Source organism: Patiria miniata, unplaced genomic scaffold (genome assembly GCF_015706575.1).
Source record: "Patiria miniata isolate m_02_andy unplaced genomic scaffold, ASM1570657v1 HiC_scaffold_24, whole genome shotgun sequence".
NCBI lineage: Eukaryota > Metazoa > Echinodermata > Asteroidea > Valvatida > Asterinidae > Patiria > Patiria miniata.
Window position 1 is genome coordinate 10,931,532 of NW_024037063.1, and position 21,723 is coordinate 10,953,254.

Consider the following 21,723-nt stretch of genomic DNA (forward strand, 5'->3'; position numbering starts at 1 on the left):
TGAAGTTCATATGTTAAGTATTTCTCAAGTTATCGCGCTGACAAGATTTGTCCGGACACACACACCCACACCCAGTCGTTTTTTGCTACGCTTCCGAGGATTGGCTTTGTGTTTTCCTTTGTCCCTGTAATATAACACTCTCCCATAGACTAAGCACACAAACCTGCGTTCGAGGACAATAGGCACCTTCCTTCGAGGATCAATGGCCCCTTTGTGCTCCTTTTGTTGTCTGTCCTCAGGCGTAATGCCATGCAGGAACACACCCACACACACAGTCGTTTTTTGCTATGCTTCCGAGGATTGGCTTTGTGTTTTCCTTTGTCCCTGTAATATAACACTCTCCCATAGACTAAGCACACAAACCTGCGTTCGAGGACAATAGGCACCTTCCTTCGAGGATCAATGGCCCCTTTGTGCTCCTTTTGTTGTCTGTCCTCAGGCGTAATGCCATGCAGGAACACACAGTCGTTTTTTGCTATGCTTCCGAGGATTGGTTTTGTGTTTTCCTTTGTCCCTGTAATATAACACTCTCCCATAGACTAAGCACACAAACCTGCGTTCGAGGACAATAGGCACCTTCCTTCGAGGATCAATGGCCCCTTTGTGCTCCTTTTGTTGTCTGTCCTCAGGCGTAATGCCATGCAGGAACACAACCACCCACCCACACACACACCCACACACCCACCCACCCACCCACCCACGGAAGGACAAGGCGGAAACAGTATGCCCCTTCGGCTTCGCCGCGGGGCATAAAAACAAAGATGGCAAACGTGAAAGCTCGATGCAATGAAAGCTCGATGCTGATTGGCTGATAAAAAATAAACATCTTCTTTTTCTTTTTTTTAGCAGCCCATCAGCATCGGGCATTCATTATGTAGGGCATTCATTATGTAGGGCTTTCACTGTGTGGTGTTGTGAGAACTACAACATGCACGTCTGACTGCGAAAAAAGGTAGGAAAGTCACATTTTCTTTGAAAGTGTTTTCAAAATTACAACTAACATGAGTTTATATGAAGAAAAAAGACTGCTTTAGCCTGCAAAAGTCACTTTTGTACTGGACAGACATCTGCAAAAGTCAGTTTTTAACAGAACTCGTAAAACATAGAGGTGTCCTAAAAGTAAGGATTACCAAAATAGAGGTGTCCTAAAACTAAGTAAGGATTACCGAATAGGGCCTAGGCTACTATGTATATAGCCCAGGTTGGACGAAGTCTTCATTGCATTACGACTGACGTCCAGGATGACAATTCTCTACATAAGAGTCTAGACCACCCAAAATTTGGACCAGAGTTTTGTTATGTTTTACCTCGTTATAGAAGCTTATTTCACATACTCTATGTGTCCTAAATCTATTGGTCCGGGGGGTTCAGGAATTCCATATGTGATGCTGGCTGACGTTAATCAGGAAAATAAACTCTAAAGCAATGTTAAACTTGTACAATGTATGTTTGTAGACTCTTTTCATCAGTTTCTCATCACCGTACCGCGTCGTACGAAAGCGCAAACGCTAGCGTCCTCCTTGGTTGTTTTGGTGGGAACGTGCAGTGACGTCACTCCAGCCAACCGAAGTCATGAAAACACTCCACCAATGACCAAAGCCGAAACATGTTTCTGGTCACGGTCGCTGAAACATGCCCGGTCATTGGATAGGCGACCGCGCTTACAAGTTAGTGCGCATAATTGTCAGGTCTGGGAACCAGACTAGTGGTTACTAAGCAAATCGCACGTGCGCACAGCGCGTTCACGCTGCACAGGAACGGACGTACCGGTACGTCATGCATGTACGACTAGACTCGGCGGTGAGCTGAGAAACTGATGAAAAGAGTCTACAACAACGTACAAGTTTAACGTTGCTTTAGAGTTTATTTTCCTGATTAAGGTCGGTCAGCATCACATATCATATGGTAGCTTGAGTAACTCCAGCTGACATGCATCCATATTCATTCACATGTAACGCTGGAGGCAAAACCTGTTTGTTGCAAGAGACCCTAAAAAAATGGCCTCTCAAAAATTGTTTATTTTCACCTCTAATATCCCACCCCAGAGTTCATTTACATACCTCATACATTCAGCAGTCATTTACGAAGCCAAATGATCGACTTGAAACAGACCACAACAAAAAAAAGTGAAAAATCTTGACGATTTCGGTGGCTTGTCCGTAAAAAAACGGCTGTCTTCCATTTTGTTTTGCTAATTATGTAAATGTATGCATCACGTGATGACATCAAAAAAAATGTGCGCGCGCGATGTATGTGGGTACCACACCGCTTTCAGACGCCGCAAGTGAGTTCAATTTTCGTCTGGTGTGTTGCCGCGGAAAGCATTCTCGTTGTCTTGCTTTCCGCGACAACGCACCAGACGAAAATTGAACTCACTTGCGGCGCCTGAAAGCGGTGTGGTACCCACATACATCACGCGAGCAGATTTTTTTTTGATGTCATCACGTGATGCATACATTTACATAATTAGCAAAACAAAATGGAAGACAGCCGTTGGAACTGTTCGCTCGTACCCCCCGCCCTGCAAACAGGATGCTGGGATACTCTGATGAGCTTCACAGAATCTTGTGAAGGAAGTGGCCTATGACCTATGTATAAAGCATCTGGCTGCAGCTGTTCAAGACCGCAGTTAGACAATGTGCGCAAATGCTATCCGAAAACTTCCCATAAAACTTTGCGCACCTTCCATACCGGATGTGATTTCTGTTTCATTGCGGACCATGTGGACAAAATTTTGAGCGTCACATAATGCAATCTGACCGTTCGTGATTCAAAACGGAGCCTGAGCGAGTGACGGGAATTGTAAATTTACAACACAGATAAGTTTTACAGAATTTCCTACATTATTACGCTTTTCAACGAGAAAAAAAACCACCTCTAAACTGGAATACAAGAATAATGAATCAGTCTTAACGGCCGTTTCAAACCTTGCAGAGTCATGACCTTGATGACGCGCAGGTCACTTGTGACGTAAAATCCAACCAATCAGAGCGTGAATTCATCAGAGTATCCCAGCGTCCTGTTTGCAGGGCAGGGGGTACGAACGAATTGGAACTGGCGTATTTTTACTGACAAGCCACCGAAATCATCAAGATTTTTCACTTTTTTTTTGTTGTGGTCTGTTTCAACTCAAGTCGATCATTAGGCTTCGTAAATGACTGCTAAATGTATGAGGTATGTAAATGAACTCTGGGGCGGGACATGTGGGATATTAGAGGTGAAAATGAACAATTTTTGAGAGGCCATTTTTTTTAGGGTCTCTTGCTACCACATTCTAACGAACAGGTTTTGCCTCCAGCGTTACATGTGAATGAATATGGAGCATGTCAGCTGGAGTTACTCAAGCTAATCTAGCTCTACTGAGTGGAGCGTTGAATTACGGGTACCCCTCCATACAAACGCTCCACCGATTTGACACCGTCACAGTAGCAACTAGTCCGAAACTTTGGGACTCTCAATACTGTGTATGAGAGTCCCAAAACTTAAGGTATTGAAAACATGCAAAACAAGAAAATAGACTGGCACCTGAAACAACCAGTCTTTCAGTACAGCATCAATCAACCGTGCCAAAAGAATTTAAGAAACATGTGGCATGAAGCGGGAACTAGTCTCAATTTACTACACATTTCTCCATAGTAAAGCCACCAGACTATTGACACTGAATGAAGAGGTCAGTCTTTCCAAATAGTTGGACCATGGTTGGACATGTACCAGTCTAGTCTTTAGCCCCATTTTGGAATCACTTGACTTCCCTCTCATGTGCAAAATATTGAAGAAAAGTCTCCTTTAAAAATTGAATGAGTCTGCAAACTTGGTAGGTGGAATACTGAGGACATGTTCTTTGCCCCAGTGCATTTTCTGGAGAAATTTGCTGGCTAAACTGTGAGTAAAGTGGGCCTGATTTAGTTTTGCACGTTTCAGAGCACTCCAGAGCCTAGCCCGACTGCGTCTGGCCGTACAGTACTATCGCAAGCTCTGTAGTACGGCCAGACGCCCGATGCTTCCACAGAGACTGAATTTTGTTGGCCGCCGATGTAGCGATTTTGCTACATCTTTCGATCGCGATTATCTTTTCATCCAGGATACAAATTTCCAAAGTTAAGGTTTTTAGTCGTAGAGCAACTCATACCTTTTCGAAAAAACGTTCTTTGGTCTCAATATTTTCATCCATCTGGCCACAAGACGAATTTCAGTCATCAGATTCCACAAATATCGTCCCCCATGCGATCCCCCATGCGATTTCAAAATGGCGGCCGCGCTGTAATGTATGCAATATGCAGGCGCGCCCGCGCAAACTCATGAATATGCATAATTAATCTGTGACGTATGACCTCGTGTTTTTGGACGTGCATGCAGCGGGGCCGTACGGTCATACGTCACAGATTAATTATGCATATTCATGATTTGCGCGGGCGCGCCTGCATATTGCATACATTACAGCGCGGCCGCCATTTTGAAATCGCATGGGGGATCGCATGGGGGATGATATTTGTGGAATCTGATGACTGAAATTCGTCTTGTGGCCAGATGGATGAAAATATTGAGACCAAAGAACGTTTTTTCGAAAAGGTATGAGTTGCTCTACGACTACCAACCTTAACTTTGGAAATTTGTATCCTGGATGAAAAGATAATCGCGATCGAAAGATGTAGCAAAATCGCTACATCGGCGGCCAACAAAATTCAGTCTCTGTGGAAGCATCGGGCGTCTGGCCGTACTACAGAGCTTGCGATAGTACTGTACGGCCAGACGCAGTCGGGCTATCCAGAGCCCTGTCTGAGTAGCAACTAGCATAGTCACAAACCCACGCGAGGACAAAAAGACCCCCCAAAAAAACGGTAAAGAGAATACAAATGAGAGAGACAGTTATCCTGGATTGATCTATACATTCTTGACATTCCATGAGACCCCTTATATTGTTCCCAAACAGCGAAAAATTTGGGGAAAAAACAGCAAAATAGTCTGAAAACTTACAACTCAATGTGTTTGCAGGGAGGCTCAGTTCTTGAATCGACTTGTCGAATTATGAGGGCGTCTGACGTGACGTCACCGTCGTTGCTCGATCGCGAAGAAAAATAAGTCGCGCTTTATCAACGACTGTTTCGTGTAATAATACGTGCTCCGATCCGCGCCGCGCCGTACGACAGTATGGGCTTTGAACACACCCAAAAAGCACGTATCATTACACAAAACAGTCGTGGATAAAGCGCGACTTGTTTTTCTTCAATCGAGCAACGACGGTGACGTCACGTCAGACGCCCTCATTCGACAAGTCGATTCAAGAACTGAGCCTCCCTGTAAACACATTGAGCTGTAAGTTTTCAGACTATTTTGCTGTTTTTTTTTCAAATTTTTCGCTGTTTGGGAACAATATAAGGGGTCTCATGGAATGTCAAGAATGTATAGATCAATCCAGGATAACTGTCTCTCTCATTTGTAATCTCTTTACCGTAATTCAACGCTCCACTCAGTAGAGCTAAAGCTAATCATATCCTGAACCCAGCGGCCCAATAGATAAGGACACATACTGACATAGAATACTACAACGTAAAAATTGGCTTCTCCAACAAGGTTAAAATATTGAACATATTGGTCATATTGAGCACTTCATATCCTGGACTCCCTCCGTAACGTAGGGAGGAAAGGGAGTCCACCTGGGCTACAATGTAGGCCTATATTGAATATTGAAAAAGTAAGTCACATTTTGTCGAAAATTTGACGCAAATGCACCGAACTTACCCATTCTCCCCAGCCATTGTCACCCAAGGATCTTTTGCCACCACGTCCTCTACTCATGACTGATTGGTGGCAGTCTGGCAGTACACTTTTGTCAACGCATTTATTGGGCAAAAGTGGAAATTCCAACGAAAATTATCCCGTTCCAAACACACACGTGAAACGCTTGTCAATCATCGTAGTACGCGCGCGCGTAAACGCCCTCTGTCGTTTCTCTTATCCAAAAAAATAATACTGTGTTTGACTCACATGCACCCCTAGTATTAAAATTCCGAAAACCCAAAATTCCCACCAGTGCTAAATGCCCATACTTCAAAATTCCTTTAAAAATACTCAGAACTTTCATGTAAGCTGCACTGAAATATGATGATCAACATGTTATCCTTCATTTCCTTTTCATCTTTTGGTTGGTTGACCATTGACTTTTCGAGAAATTCTCACCCAACTGGAAGACGGACCCCTGGTTTTCCCCGGCGAAGAGGAAAAGTAGCCATCTTGAAAAACGATCCTTCGGCCTCAATTGAACATGGCAAAATAGCGCCACTTTCGAGCCCAATTGCATCCAAAATGTCCCGGCCAGAGGCAGAGTTGTATGACTCGAATCAATTACTCGACTAGAGTCCGACTCGAGTCAAAATTTTTGGTGACTCGACTCGAGTCCAAGGGCAAATGACTCGACTCGACTCCGGTCACTGCGACGGTCCCTCATCAGAATGACTCGATTCGACTCGAGGAAGGCTAGTCGGACTCGAGTCCCCGACAAAAAGCATAAAGGAAAACTTTGCGAAAAATATTTGCAATGACTGACGCCGGTGCCGGTTTTTGTTCACGTAATAATGTATAGGCCTACATATTTATACGTGGTTTGATCAGTGTCCCCATTAGTTGAATGGCGATCAGCTGGCCGCCCCTTTTCATTTTCATTAAGAGTTAAATGTGGGGTCGCCACATGTAGTAGCCAGAATGTAAAATTAAAAAGCGAAAAAAAAATAAAGACTTTCTCTCTTGTGTTTATTTATTGTATAGCGTTCAAATATTTGTGACTCGAATTGACTCGAGCTAAATACGGCGACTCGGCTACACAAAAAGCTGTGACTCGACTCGACTCGACCTTCTTGACCTAATGACTCGACTCGACTCGAGCCACTTCTTTAAAATGACTCGACTGGACTCGAGTCACAAAAATCCGAGTGACTTACAACTCTGCCCCCCCCCCCCCACCCACCCACCCACACACCCTCCCACTATTTGATTTTACGGAGGCCAAGTGTCCGGAGAAAAAAAAACGTGTCTACATTTCAAGTGCCCTTTTCAAGAAATGTTTACCCCCAATAAAAATGACCGTGCTACGCCACTGAAACGGGTGAGGAGAAATCAGGAAATTCAGAAACAGTCAAACAGTGCTGATCAACATTTGCAAACAACTTGAACACATTGCGAGATCATTCCGGGGAAAAAATATCTCTGACAATGGGCCGCAGTTCTCATGCAAGTGAACGATTTCAGAATTTATGCAAAAAAAATACGCATTCAATCATGTATATTCATCACAAATTTTTCCTCGCAACAATGGAAAATCTGAAAAGACTGTAGTTCAGCCTGATTGCCAAAAAAAACCTTCAAACAAATGCAAAAGAATATGGGACAGATCTAGTCCGAGTAACTTGGACCCAACTTATCGCCTTTTTAACATTCGGACATGGTCTGGCGATAGTAAGGTCCAAGCTAATAGTGCAAGCTGGACAACATCATCCTGTCACTGTCCCAAAAACCAACATTTTCAAACAAAAACCATCAGATTTCACCTTCAAAACGGCCTTCAAATTACTAGATATGCCACCTGAGGTACAAGTAGACATCGATGATTAAGATGGTTGTACTGAAGTTTACTTACGATCCGGAAGAAAACTGAAATTTCCCGTTCATTTCTGAGAGCTCCCCTCGCGATCTTGAACACGTTAAATTTCCGATCGTGTTAATGTTTGAACGACGCGATTTCTTCTTCATGCCCAGCGTACATTCGATGGTCCCCGTATCCCGAGTGCGATTCCGTTACCGAGCGCGCGCGATGCATCGATTATGATAATAAGTCACGTTGGTAAACACATGTGCATTTCGAACTGTAAAAGGGAATCGGGAACCAGCTTGAACTGGTATCCGCCATAAAAACTCCCTATTATCGTTCGAAATGCACATGTGTTTACAAACGTGATCCAGTCTATCATTATCATAATCGATGCATCGCGCGCGCTCGGTAACGGAATCGCACTCGGTATACGGGGACCATTGAATGTACGCTGGGCATGAAGAAGAAATCGCGTCGTTCAAACATTAACACGAGTCGGAAATTTAACGTGTTCAAGATCGCGAGGGGAGCTCTCAGAAATGAACGGGAAATTTCAGTTTTCTTCCGGATCGTAAGTAAACTTCAGTACAACCATCTTAATCATCGATGTCTACTTGTACCTCAGGTGGCATATCTAGTAATTTGGAGGCCGTTTTGAAGGTGAAATCTGATGTTTTTTTTTGGAAAATGTTGGTTTTTGGGACAGTGAAAGGATGATGTTGTCCAGCTCGCACTATTAGCTTGGACCTTACTATCGCCAGACCATGTCCAAATGTTAAAAAAGGCGATAAGTTGGGTCCAAGTTACTCGGACTAGGACAGATCCATACTTGGCATTGCTAACCATCGAAAGTCGAAACAGCCTGGCACAAGATGTCCATGCAAAGACGAACAAGGACAACAATTCCAACATATAGTAGAACTAAAGGTAAAGTAAGTGAAAACTTGTACTGTTAAAAATGCCCGTAAATTTACGGACTCCGTAAAGTGAAATATTCCGTGTTTTCGGCGTAATTTTACGGACTTTCCGTATTAAAATGCAAATATTAATTATGCTAATTAGCGCGATTACAATCAACCACATCGGCCCAAACACCTACACATAATATAGCACATCTAAGTACATATTGTTATTTCACCCACAACCGTGTACACATGTCCAAACTCATGTTAAGGGTTTGTTTATTTTACGGAATGAAAAAACTTTTCCGGAAATTTTGCTGCCAGCAAAAAAATGGCGTTCCATTTTCCTGCAGGTGTCTACCACATCGGGTCAATAACCCTGCACAATAATCAACCAGCAACATCAAAAGAAATACTTTGACAGAGGCACACAAGAACTTCGTCGTCTATACAAGTTGGAGAAACCCGTGCATTCCTTTGATGAGAAGATGCTTTGGATTTGTGGCTCGTACGAATAATTTAGCAAATTTGTTTAATAAAACTACGGCATTTTTGGTTCGTACTGGAAAATCTGCAAATACGAATGAATTAATATATAATATTTTGGTATTTTAATCTTTCTTAATCGATTTTTACAGTGAGTTTGGACAATCGAGGCAATAACTACACAAAATCGGACTTTTTCAACGTTAAAAATATCCCCCCGAATAAGTGGGCGGAGCTTTAACTTATACTGTAGGGGGCCTATTACTACTACGCAGTTGCCAACAGTTATTGAGGCACATGTGAAGATCAATTCAAGACAGGCTGGGAAGACAAAATATTGAATGATTTTTAATCATCAACACAAAAAGAAGTGATAGCTAACATTGAAATTAAAATTGGTGACACTAGGCTAGAGTACGTGTCAAACTCGGAGCTCGACGTCAAGTTAAAAGTGCCGGCAAAATTAAAAAGAAAGTTCAAAATTAATTGAAGAATTACATTTTGTTGATCGAATATAATACAACAATGTGCTGCTACATGCGTACATTTTAATTTATATCGAAGTATTCATGCATATGAATAATTCAAAATATTTTTTTAATAATATGAAACTATATTCCACTGTTTTATATAATCACCTCATAGCAATTGTCATTTTGAAAAAAAAATGAATATAAATACTAGCATACTGACTTATAATGCCAATTGTAAACTAAAAAAAATTATAATAATACATCATGACCAGAGTGATAATTTTTCACATCTTCAATGCGTTGGTCGAAATGCCCTGAGCATATCGGGGGCTAACTAAAATGAGTTTTTCGGGATAACCAGGGTTGCCATGGAAACCAAGTAAATCCTTAACAATCGTTTAAAAACTATAATCGGCCGAAATGGTAAAGCAGTAAGCTGTATCACTATCAGCGAAACAATATAAACATTCATGTTCATTGTGAGGAAAATCAGCTGCAGAGTAAAGAAAACTGTTTTTAAATCGATTCTGTAGTCCCAATACCTCCACGGATTTTTCAAAAATGACCAATGGAAAAATCGAGCGTCCCCTATAGCGTTAAATAAGGTCACTCGGTGCTCCCCCCCGGCTGTGTGGCCCCTATCCACCCCCCCCCCCCCACCTTCCTATTTTTTTGATGCGCCACTATTAAATGCTATATTAATAAGGGAATAAATGTGTGCTTGGGAAGTGTCAAACAATATGTAATAGAGTTCGTGTTTGCTAAGATTCATCCACTTCTCGTGTTTCCAGTCGCTTTAGCACGGGAGAAAGAAGCATTTGTAGAGAGCAGGCGAAGGTTATCCCCGCTAAGATGAAGAACACTGTCTTGTAGCTCAACGTCACATCATACAACCAACCTTTGAAAGACAGGAACATTAGTAGTCAGTCATATCAGCCCTCTGGTCATAATTTGACCAACATAGGACTCGGACTGTATAGGGTCGGTACCAATGCTGTCGAGTGTTCAAATTACACCGTGTACACCATTTAAAATATACCACGAAATGCCGTTGCCGAGGCTTTTAAAGGGTCCATAAAATGAGTTGTTCATATTACAGTCGAGCACCTTTATAACAAGGTCCTTAATTGGGACTTTACGAAATACCTTGTTACAACAGCTACCTTGTAACAGTAATGGAAAACAAAGGAAAGCAAAGAAAAACAACGACTTGGGAACTACAATTGACCTTAAAATGTTGCCCTGTTATAAGCAGGTCCTTGTGTTAACAGTGCTCTTTTTATTAGGATTCGACAGTATAGAGGAAATTTTTTGTGCAACATTTTTACGCCTCTAGTATAAAAACTATTTTGACATATCCCTTGTTCGATCTATTTCATTGAAAATTCACTTCTTCAAACATTTTATATAGTTCATGTATTTCGTATCTGGACAACTGAGGGCGCTGTTGCTGTGATGTCATTTCAGAAAGACACTATTCAGTTTAGGGCTTTTCTGTTCAAATTGTGAACCAAACAATTTGCTCATTGAAAATATCTGTGAGAAACGTTTGCTCATTGGTTTACTGCCATGTATTGACACAAAATCTAATCACCAAAGACAAGAACATTTACAAAATGTCCAATATCCAAAATTCTGGCAACTGTTGATTCTAAAATAGCGATACATTGAGGTTCGACTCGCCTTGTAGAAGCTTACCCGCCATCTTGGATCGCCCTTCCTTCCTTTCTTCCTTACAAGTGCTGCCTTCATATGGTTGAGGATAAACGCAACACCAGAAACACCAATGCAAACCCCTTCTCTTAATAGCGATTCATGAGTGTTACTGGGTTCTTTTACGTGCATTAAACGCAACACATGGGGTGTTGAGAGCTCTAGGGAGACATAGCACTGTTGTTGTCTGGTAGCTGCAGCCTTCCTGGTAGACTGGTTGGGCATCACTGGTTCTCATCCATCTCCTAAATCTCTCACGCGCTGGCTCCAAGCGCCAATTGACGGATGAGTTGCTTCAGGCAGCCAATGGCCAGAGCGGAGGAGGTCCTTATCTGACTCAACGGCCACGTGTAAAGGAGTAAACCTAACTAATCAGGAGTGAAGCCCCGAAGACGGACCGGTGCCTTGCAAACACCGTTTCTGCAGCTCCTGCAGCCAAGCTAATGCCAAAACGTCGTGCTCTGCATTCCTTTGCATTCTCATCTGCAAGACCGAGAGGGGGATTCTGACGACTGGGCAACCCAGGATCTCCATACTTTCTGCCCGGGCATGCGCCCTGGAGATATACTGAGGCCACTCCAGCCTCACTCTCAAAACAACACGGAAGCTGGCAGTATTACGGTTTATAAGTCCCACCAAACAGGCGTAGGGAACGGGGATCGACGGGTCAGCGTCGACGGTGGGAGGGACCATCGCGTCCCATTGGCCAACTGCCGCCTGCCTCAAGCCGGGTTGCCCCAGGTTAGTAGGACGTCGGTTCGCCAACGTCTGCCTGCTTCACTGGGTGCATGGAGCTTAGTGTACTGTTAGATACAACACGCAGACGGTAACCCGCACCAGAAAAACGAAACAAGAAAACAAAGAAGACAATTAAGACTTTTAAGAGTATTAAGGCTATTATGCATCAAACTTCAGACTTCAAACTGGAACGTGCGCACCATGCGCACGGGCATCTCCGATGACCTTCAAGAGTTGGACTGCAGCTCACCAGACTCAAAATCAGTTATAGTTGCCCTTCACGAAACCAGGCTCGCCTCCAGCGGCTCCCTGAGAGAGGAGAGCTACACCCTCTTCTGAAAGGATAGATAACCTTTTAGGCGCCCCGCCAGAATGGAGTTGGCTTCGCCATTAAGAATACCATCCTGGCTGCGGTAGAGCCTCCCTCAGGGCCACCGAGCGCCTTAGTCCATCCGTCTCGGCACTGCTGCAGGTCCTGTCAACATCTTCAGTGTGAGTGTCCCCACCCTCACCTCATCGGGCGAAACAAAGGACCAGTTCTTCAATGCCAGACACTTCGGACACCATGGCACGGGGAAGGTATACGAGAACGGTCAGAGACTTCTGGAGCTGTGCTCCTACCGAAATCTCAGCGTTAATACGAACACCTTCTTTGAGTGTAAACCATCACACAGAGTGTCGTGGAAGCACCCCATGTCTCATCGCTGGCACCGACCTGACATAATTATCACCAGGCGCTCACCAGAACCTACCACAGTGCAGACTGCGACACCGACCACGCCCTTGTATGCTGCAAAGTGCGTCTGCAACCACGCACGTTGCACAACTCCAGGCCAAAAGGTTGTCCCCGCATTAACACTGCGCAGATGTCGGTTCCTGTCAAGGTCCACCCTGGACCAAGCTCTCCAAGACCTGTCAGAGCATAACGCCAGAAAGGATGCCATGTACAGCACAGCCATGTCCACATTTGGCAAGAAAAAAACGGCCCAGCCAGGACTGGCTCAACGCATACCTTTCAACAATGGAACCAGCAATCGAGGCCAAACGTGAAGCTTTCTTGGTATATAAGAGATGCCCAAAAGAAGTGCTCGGAGCACGACACAATGCATTGCTACTGGCAGCAACGACTGCTGGCAGCAACTGTGCGAGGGAATCCAGTGTAGTGCCGAGTTTGGAAACGTCCGCGGCATAAGACGGCATTATGAAGGCCCTATATAGGCTTTGCTGTGAAAGGGACACCCCCCCCCCCCTGAAATCACTGACCGCGAGGAACCGACGGCCAGATGGGTGGAGAACTACTCAGAACTGCAGTCCCGTGAACCGTAAGTCTCTGACGCTGCCGTCAGTGGTGCAAAGGATCAGCTCATCATGGAGGAGCTGGACGAAGTGCCCACTATGGAGGAGCTTAGCAAAGCCATCGACTCCATCCCTGATGACAAAGCTCAAGGTAGCGACAACATCCCTGCTGAAGCCATCAAGCACGGGAAACCTGCCCTGCTTCTGCCAATAAACGAGCTACTCTGCCTCTGCTGGGAGGAAGGTCCAGTCCCCCAGGAAATGCGAGACGCCATCATTTTGACACTTTCCAAGAACAATATCGACCGCAGTGGCTGCAACAAATACAGAGGGATCTCGATTCCTCCTGAGTATCGTTGGCAAGGTGTATGTTCGCATTCTCCTCAACATACAGCCTGCAGCTACTAGCGGATCACGTCTGCCCAGAATCCCAATGCGGCTTCAGAGCAGGCAGGTTGACAACCGATAAAATCTTCTTTCTCCGCCAGCTCCAAGAAAAGAGCAGAGAGCAAGGCCCAGCCGCTCTATCTACATGATGTTTACAGACCTCACCAAAGTCTTCGACCTGGTCAGCAGGAAGGATCTATTCAAACTCCGCAGCATGGTGATCTCCATGCCGACATGAAGACTTTGTGATTTTCATGCCGGCATGAAGGAACAGTCCTGTATGACGGATCCTCCTCGAAATCCTTCCCCGTCAACAGTGGTGAGTACAGTGGTATGCAGGGCTGAGTACTGGGGCCAACCCTATTCGTAACCTTCTTTTCCCCGTTCCTTTCGTACCCCATTGACTCGTCCACTGACGGTGTCTATCTGCACACTAGGTAGAGAAGCTGTTTAGCCTGGTACGACTGCGCCCAAAGACTAGACCAAGGTGGGGACAGTGCTCTTCAGGGAGGTGCTGTTTGCTGACGACACAGCACTTGTGACCAACAAGGGAGATCACTTCACCGACGCTTGCTGGCAGTTCGGGCTCACCATAAGCCTGAAGAAAACCAACATCAGCGTACAAAAAAAAGCGTCAGTAATGCCCCCTCCATTAGAATCGACAACGTCGTCCTGGAAGATGTGGTCCTTTTCACTTACCTGGGATCGACAATCATGCACCAACAACCTCTCGCTCGACGTCAAACTTGACAGACGGCTTGGAAAGTCAAACACCATCATGGCTAGACTGACTAAGAGAGTGTGGGAGATAAAAGCGCTGAAAGAACGCACCAAGATCATAGTCTTCCAGGCTTACCTTCTCAGCACCTTACTCTACGGAAGTGAGTCCTGAACCCCCTACGTGAGGCAAGATCGAGCGCCGGCTCAATGCCTTCCATAATTATGCGGTGTCTCAAGCTCATCCACTGAATCAGCTGTCATGACCATATTCCACACAGTGACATCCTGCAGCATGATAAAAACATTCCCAGCATATATATTCCGTGCTGAGTCAACGCCGCCTTTGATGGCTGGGACATGTCCGACGCATGAAGGATGGGGGCTGCCAAAAGACATCCTGTACGGACAGCTGACCACTGGCACCAGACGAGTTGGTCGCCCTCACTCCGATACAACGACGCCTGCAAGAGGGATCTGAAAGCCTGCATTATCTCTCCAGACAGTTGGGGGATACAGGCCAAGGATTGAGATGCTTGGCGTCAGACTGTTTGCAAGTGCATCGCAGATGCAGACGTGCGGAGACGTCATTTCGCAGCTGGAGGGTGGGAAAGAAACGTGCGGAATCAACCCTTGCAACTGGTCTTCTCCGTACGTCTTCACCAATTGCAACATGGACTGTCACTCGCGCAATGGTCTGTACAGCCACAGCAGACGATGCCAAGACCCTACAAAAAGGCAACACTCTTGGGGCGTATCAAGCATGGTCTCCCGAGACTGAGCTGTCACTGATGATGATGATGATGGACACAACGCACGGGCCCTACGGCTTTACGTCCCATCCGAATGACGAATCAATAATGGTTAAGTGTCTTGGTGTAAGGACAAGTGTCGAGAACAGGACTTGAACCAACACTCTGCTGATCAGAAACACCAGCAGAGCTTGAGTCCGGTGCTCTTAAACGCTCGGTCATGACACTCCATATGACTCTCACATGACACGCCTGGACGTACGGTTGACGATTTTGTTTTAATAAAAATAAAACTTCCCTAAAAGCCAATCTTATAGGATTGTTAAATCTCATTAGCCGGTCGGAATATACAACTCTTATTTCGCCGCCTTATAAGTACGAACATTCCTTGCTCTCTATGTTATGAATTTAAAAACAAAATAACAAATACAAGTTTCCATCAAAAAGAAACTCGCATTTACTGCGCATGCGTCATGTGTGACCCAAGACTGGCGGCAGGCTGCTTCAATGCGTGGGCGCGCGCTGTCAATTAGTATACAGAGATCGCTTATGCCACTCTTTACGTACCTGCTACGATGGGTCCAAGTAGTTGACCAACGCCAATAGATATTTGGTGCCATCCGGTACCAACCGCAAACCCCTCCAAACCCACATAACGCAGTATCAAGACGGAAGCTATGGCGAAGAAGGCCCCGCTGGCAAAGCCCTGTAGGAATGAAGCAATGGCCAGGTACACGTAGCCATCCACGTTCAGTACAAGCAACGAAACACCCGACAAAGCCACGCAGATTGCCAGTACGTGTTCTGCTGAGGTCCTGCAGCTCAGCATCAATCCGTTACCAAGCTGTCCGAGTAGAGTCCCAATGCCTAGAATACTAACGAGGAACGCAGCACTGGAGGGCGCCACGTCAATGCTCTGTGCGCGGGGAATGACGAATAAAGCGAATGAAAGGTACGAAGGGGCGAACTCAACTGACACTAAACACACCAGAAGGAAGCGATAGTTTTTCATCAATACTCTGATGCTAAGCTCGGAACAAAATCTGCGTAACAGACTACCAGCTTGGTTCTGCTTCCGTGCGTCCTTAAACGACGCATATTCACGTTTACTAGATTGGTCAACAGATATGTAGCATATCTCATCTGGATCGTCATTGCAGGACCTCATGGCAACGGTAGATGTCTGGAAGATCACGGGTTCGTTACCACTGGCATCTGTCGCGTTTGTTGGACTTTCTGGTCTGACTTCATCAATCCTTGATTCTTGTTCGTGATCTTCACTATTTAGTTGTAATTCTTTTGGGGAGCGCTGAACATTGCGCCGAGGCCTGTAGAGAGCGCCACATGCAATGCCATTGGCCATGATTGCCGAGATGATGAAGAGAGTTCCCCTCCATCCATAGTTGTCCAGCAGAAGTTGGACTATCGGAGGAGCGGCCATGATTCCTATCCCTGAACCAGAGAAGGCCACTGCGTTGGCAGTTTTGTACCTCTTTTTGAAGTGCATTGCCACTGAAACTAGCCCAAAAGTGTATGAAATTCCGACACCAACACCTAACAAACACACAACACAAAACGGTAAACAATTCAAGGATCATTTCACGAAAAATCTTCCTCCAATCGACTTATACTCAAAGTAACGATCGACACTTTGATGGAATTGTATCCACACGCCCATGACAAGCACATACCAGTAACACTTTAACAGATGATTGAGTTCTAAGGCCAAAAAAAGTCTCCGGTTTCTGGTATGGAGCTTGCCCAAAAAAGTGGTGCGGTAACCCTTTTTTTTTTTTTTACCTGTTTTTTTTTTGCTTCAAATGTCGGCTGATGACTGCAAATGGTGCCCGACTAAACTTAGTGCAATATGGGAGTCCAGAGAGGCCACATAAAGCTTATTCTCGATAATAACCCCATCTAAAAACACGTTAAAATTGTGCCGCAGCAGGATTCCAGTCAAACCAGTGAGTTTGGCGGTTTTTAGACATCTTTCATTGAAAAAAAAAAATCATTTTGCGGACGCGCATGGGTACAGCGACGCGCGCGCATACCAGAAACCGGAGACTTTATTTTGGCCTAATGAAGTGTACAGTGAGTTGCGAACATTTTGCCTTTGCGTTTAGTAACTGTCAAAGAACCTGACTCCACCACCCCCCCCCCCCTAGGCCATTTTTTTTTCTCACCTCCACTTCTTTAGTTGGGATCCATTCAATTCAAATTTGTAATTACCTGCTATTGCAATTGTGACGTACAACTGAAATATGTTCTGCACCCAGTAGCTGCAGAAGAGACCAAGAAACCACAGAACTCCTCCAAGAATTCCTGAAAACCTGCAGCCGAAGCGTTTACACAGAACAGCACCTGCAAGGCCTTGGCGAATATGGAAATACGAGTACAATTTAAGCGTTGGATATACAGGGTGTATAAAAAAAAGGGAACCCCTGCAGATGTAAATGTACATGATAGAAAATCTAATCAATATTTTCAAACAAGTTAAAGATCATGTGAAACGTCAATGTATCCTCTTTCCAATGACACCGTGGTTGTGTGTCTGTAGCCACGGATGACTGCGCATTCGTTGTACTGGGCCAAGTTTTACCTGGCTAAGATTGCATGCTGACTGTTTTATGCAAAGGTTGAAATAGACTAGACTTCCTGCTAAGCTTTGTGTGGAAAGCGGTAGTGACCACGTTGAAGGCGTTGGGCCATGAGGGGTTAAATTAAAAAATGAGAGTGGTTAAATCACTGCGTCAAAATTGAATAAATTGTTCTAAATTAAATTTAATCTTTAAATTAAGCCGTCCCACATGCCCAGAATACCAGTGACCCTTTTGCACAAACTTGGCCCAGTACAGATTTTGTTCCTTGACAGAATGACAACGAATGCTCAGTCATCCGTTTTTATAAATTACATTTTAATACATCTGTGTTTCCTTTTTTTATACACCCTGTATAATCATATAGTAAAAGAAAACCACTTGACTTTTCAACGATCACAATTGATTCATCCAACTTAGCCAAAAAAAGGAGAAAACAGTTTTCATTTTAGGAGGAAATAGACCCTCCTCTTTTGATACAGTTTGATACAGTTTCTCTCACAGTGCCAATGATATTACCTGACTTATATGGGCTAGAAGCCATAAACAACTTCTGTACTACCTCTTATTGTAACATTCTCTTACCACAAAAGCACGTCATTGCGGAGAGAATACTCTGAATTGCCGCAATTTCCTTGGCACCGGTCTCGAATTCATCCATCCAGCTCTGATACAAGACACCTCCACAGCGCAACAGACTGAGCACGAGCACGTTGATGGAGTAGGAAGCAATGACCACCACGATACCCCAGCCACCTTCCCGGGATTCGGGAGTTTTCTTCTCCCGAGTCTGCATCGGTGATCTGGGCGAGTTCATGGTAATAAGGAGCTTTGGAAGAATGAAATTAACCTCGATCGTTGGGAAGTCAATAATGAGAGCAATATGTAAAATCCATTAAAATCCTGCACATCGGTTTCAGGTGGAGGGATATAAAAATGTTACAGTTACTTGTCACAGAGAGCCACCGCACAGAAAGCAGCACGGCGCAGAGCAGCATATGTCCGAAGCTACCTGCTTACCCAAACATGTGCCAGTGTACTTAAACCGGGAGCTAGGTGGAGTTTAATTATCAATTTGAGCACAAAGGGTTTGATGGTACCAAGCTATTGTCCGTCGTGGGACCGTTCTAAAGCTGCCCTAGGTCATCAGATGGGGGTCAGGGGACCAGTCATTCTTAACATGGCATAGGTTAATAGATCTCTTCATTTTCGCAAATTAAACTTAACTTTACCATCAATCGAAAATCGTTGGCCCGGTCCACGGACGTAAATCCATGGCGATGGGCCATTTGATCATCCCCCATATTGTTGTGGTAAGAACTGCAACGAGGGTAAGCACTGGCTCAAAATGTTTCTGAGTGCAATGGAAGGAATGGTTTCATGAGGTGAAAGACTGACCGTTCCATTCAACAAGGACTATTATGTGCCCCAATAAAGTGCAGTGTTATTATTGAACAATATTAACGTCTTCAACACAATTGCATTTTGTATTATAGCTCAATCAATTTCAACTCACCAGTTAAGCACATAGCTTTTGCAAGGACCTCACTGAAGAAGAGGAGTGCGCGCTTGATCCCGAGCATAAAGCACATATTATTCTGTATTCCAGAAACCTTATTCCAAAACTAAGGCACATACGTATTCTGTTGCACTTCCATATGGTTCAACTGTGAGGGCAAGTATCAGTTGCACTTGTCCATGTGACTAAGGCCAAAGATCAGTGTGAGGTTGAGGGAACAAGGCTGGTTAATCGCAACCGATCGAAAACAATACAGACAAATTCCATGCAGCGCCCTAGCCATGTATGATCTTATCTTATCTAGCCGTGTACAACACTTGTATATTTGTCTATTCACAAGCATGTTTAAATGGGTATTGCGGCCTGAAATCCCCGAAAATTGGAGGTTTATTCTCTCACACTCTACCTTTTATAGGCAGCGTGATGCCTATACATTTGCTAACTATAAATGCACATCATTGCTAAAGTACAGAGGATGCATTAACCAATCAAAATGCAGTATTGCTCAGTAGATGACTGAAGCCACGCCCACTAACAGTGCTAGCCAATTGGATTCTGATATTCTAGAGCATGAGTGCCTTAGCACTAAGAAATGTTCCTTCACAGTTCATGTTGATGCATATATATTCATTATATTGTTGATGACTCGTCGCAATATTACGAAAGCCCATTAGCGCCACTGCAAGTATATATGTTGCGGATTATTTAATTCGTTATTACGGATTATTAATTCGTTATTACGGATTACTAATTCGTTATAACGGATTATTAATTCGTTATTACGGATTATTTAATTCGTTATTACGGATTACTAATTCGTTATAACGGATTATTTAATTCGTTATTACGGATTATTAATTCGTTATTACGGATTACTAATTCGTTATAACGGATTATTAATTCGTTATTACGGATTATTTAATTCGTTATTACGGATTACTAATTCGTTATAACGGATTATTTAATTCGTTATTACGGATTATTAATTCGTTATTACGGATTACTAATTCGTTATAACGGATTATTAATTCGTTATTACGGATTATTTAATTCGTTATTACGGATTACTAATTCGTTATTACGGATTATTTAATTCGTTATTACGGATTATTAATTCGTTATTACAAATTACTCATACGTTCTGAGTCATACTCGGCAAGTATGGCACAGGAGTGCAAACGTTGTATGCAAAGATAGCGCCGCCTAGCGGCCCTATATACACAGGCCCCTGGTCACGTGCTCTCCACGTGTGAGAACATCAGACCTAATTCTTAATAACGAATTAATAATCCGTAATAACGAATTAAATAATCCGTAATTACGAATTAAATAATCCGTAATAACGAATTAATAATCCGTAATAACGAATTAATAATCCGTAATAACGAATTCATAATCCGTAATAACGAATTAATAATCTGTAATAACGAATTAAATAATCCGTTATAACGAGTTAGTAATCCGTAATAACGAATTAAATAATCCGTAATAACGAATTAAATAATCCGTAATAACGAATTAATAATCCGTTATAACGAATTAATAATCCGTAATAACGAATTAATAATCCGTAATAACGAATTAATAATCCGTAATAACGAATTAAATAATCCGTTATAACGAATTAGTAATCCGTAATAACGAATTAATAATCCGTAATAACGAATTACACAATCTGTAACATATATACTTGCAGTGGCGCTAATGGGCTTTCGTACAATATCTTACTCACTTCGTTTAAAACGTATTTAATGGCTTTATTTACACATGCCCTTTATGGGAGCGAAGTCGGCCGCGGGACGCTAGGTGAAGTTGGGACCGTCTACCACGTAGGAATTAAAGCGCACATGTAAACAAAGTGTGACGTCATTACGTCTCAGGCCTATTTACGAACGCGTGTTATGCATGAGTGACGTGATTGTGCCACATATAGTAGCACGATATGGAGATATGGGACTGTGGGCCCCCCCCCCCTCCAGGAATTCTTTTGAGATATGTAGGGGATCAATGTGTTATAGCAAATATTGTTTAACTGACTTCACGTTTGGGGTTCGGAGATGTTGGAAAATTCAATAAAATTAACCATGCTCTTGTAGTCTGGTTCCCTGACCCCACTTAAGATTAAACGGAGCAGTTTATAGACTTTGGGGAATTGTAATGTCAGAGAATCAGTCTAGCAGGGTTGTACCATTTCACAAGTGTGTATCAAAACAATTGCAAAGAAAATGCGAAATAACTAAATATGAACAATTAGCAGCAGCTTTGGAAAACAAGCCAGTTTTCTCCAACGCTGGTCGGCCGACCAGGGTTGGAAAAATACAAGTTTTCTTGAAAATGTCAGCACGCCAGGAGCCACAGGATGCTTTGGACTGTCAATCCAGTAAGATATTATACAAATATTGAATGCTTCGAGTGGTGTAGTAAAACTAGCCTCCCGAGGTGATCCATGTACATTCTATTTTCCCGAGGCGAAGCCGAGGGAAAATAGAATGGTCCATGGATCATCGAGGGAGGCTAGTTTTACTTCACCACGAGATAAAGCATTCAATATTTGTTTTATA

At 43.7% G+C, this 21,723-nt stretch overlaps 2 protein-coding genes across 2 annotated transcripts in view; both read right to left on the reverse strand.

Moving 5' to 3' along the window:
* Positions 1 to 5,937, reverse strand: part of LOC119732456 (DNA repair protein REV1-like) — a 41,509-nt gene extending 35,572 nt beyond the window's left edge. The window contains exon 1 of the mRNA XM_038205983.1: positions 5,740 to 5,937. Coding sequence (XP_038061911.1) covers positions 5,740 to 5,796 — 57 coding nt within the window. The 5' untranslated portion in view covers positions 5,797 to 5,937. The remainder of the gene's footprint in view (positions 1 to 5,739) is intronic.
* A 9,668-nt stretch (positions 5,938 to 15,605) lies between these two features.
* LOC119731928 (monocarboxylate transporter 13-like) lies at positions 15,606 to 18,460 on the reverse strand. Its single transcript, XM_038205229.1, has 3 exons — positions 18,229 to 18,460; positions 17,276 to 17,416; positions 15,606 to 16,600 (listed from the first exon to the last, which is right to left on the reverse strand). Exons 1-3 carry the CDS (start codon positions 18,458 to 18,460, stop codon positions 15,606 to 15,608), a joined length of 1,368 nt encoding a protein of 455 aa, XP_038061157.1.
* Between the last annotated feature and the right edge of the window lie 3,263 nt (positions 18,461 to 21,723).

Bases quoted from the DNA above. Each gene is read 5' to 3' on its own strand.
- LOC119731928 (XM_038205229.1), bottom strand. From the start codon at position 18,460: ATGAACTCGCCCAGATCACCGATGCAGACTCGGGAGAAGAAAACTCCC. The intron at 17,417-18,228 runs GTAAGAGAATGT...ATATTCGCCAAG, and splicing joins CGCAATGACGTGCTTTTGTG to GCCTTGCAGGTGCTGTTCTG. The intron at 16,601-17,275 runs GTAATTACAAAT...TGTGTTTGTTAG, and splicing joins CGTCACAATTGCAATAGCAG to GTGTTGGTGTCGGAATTTCA.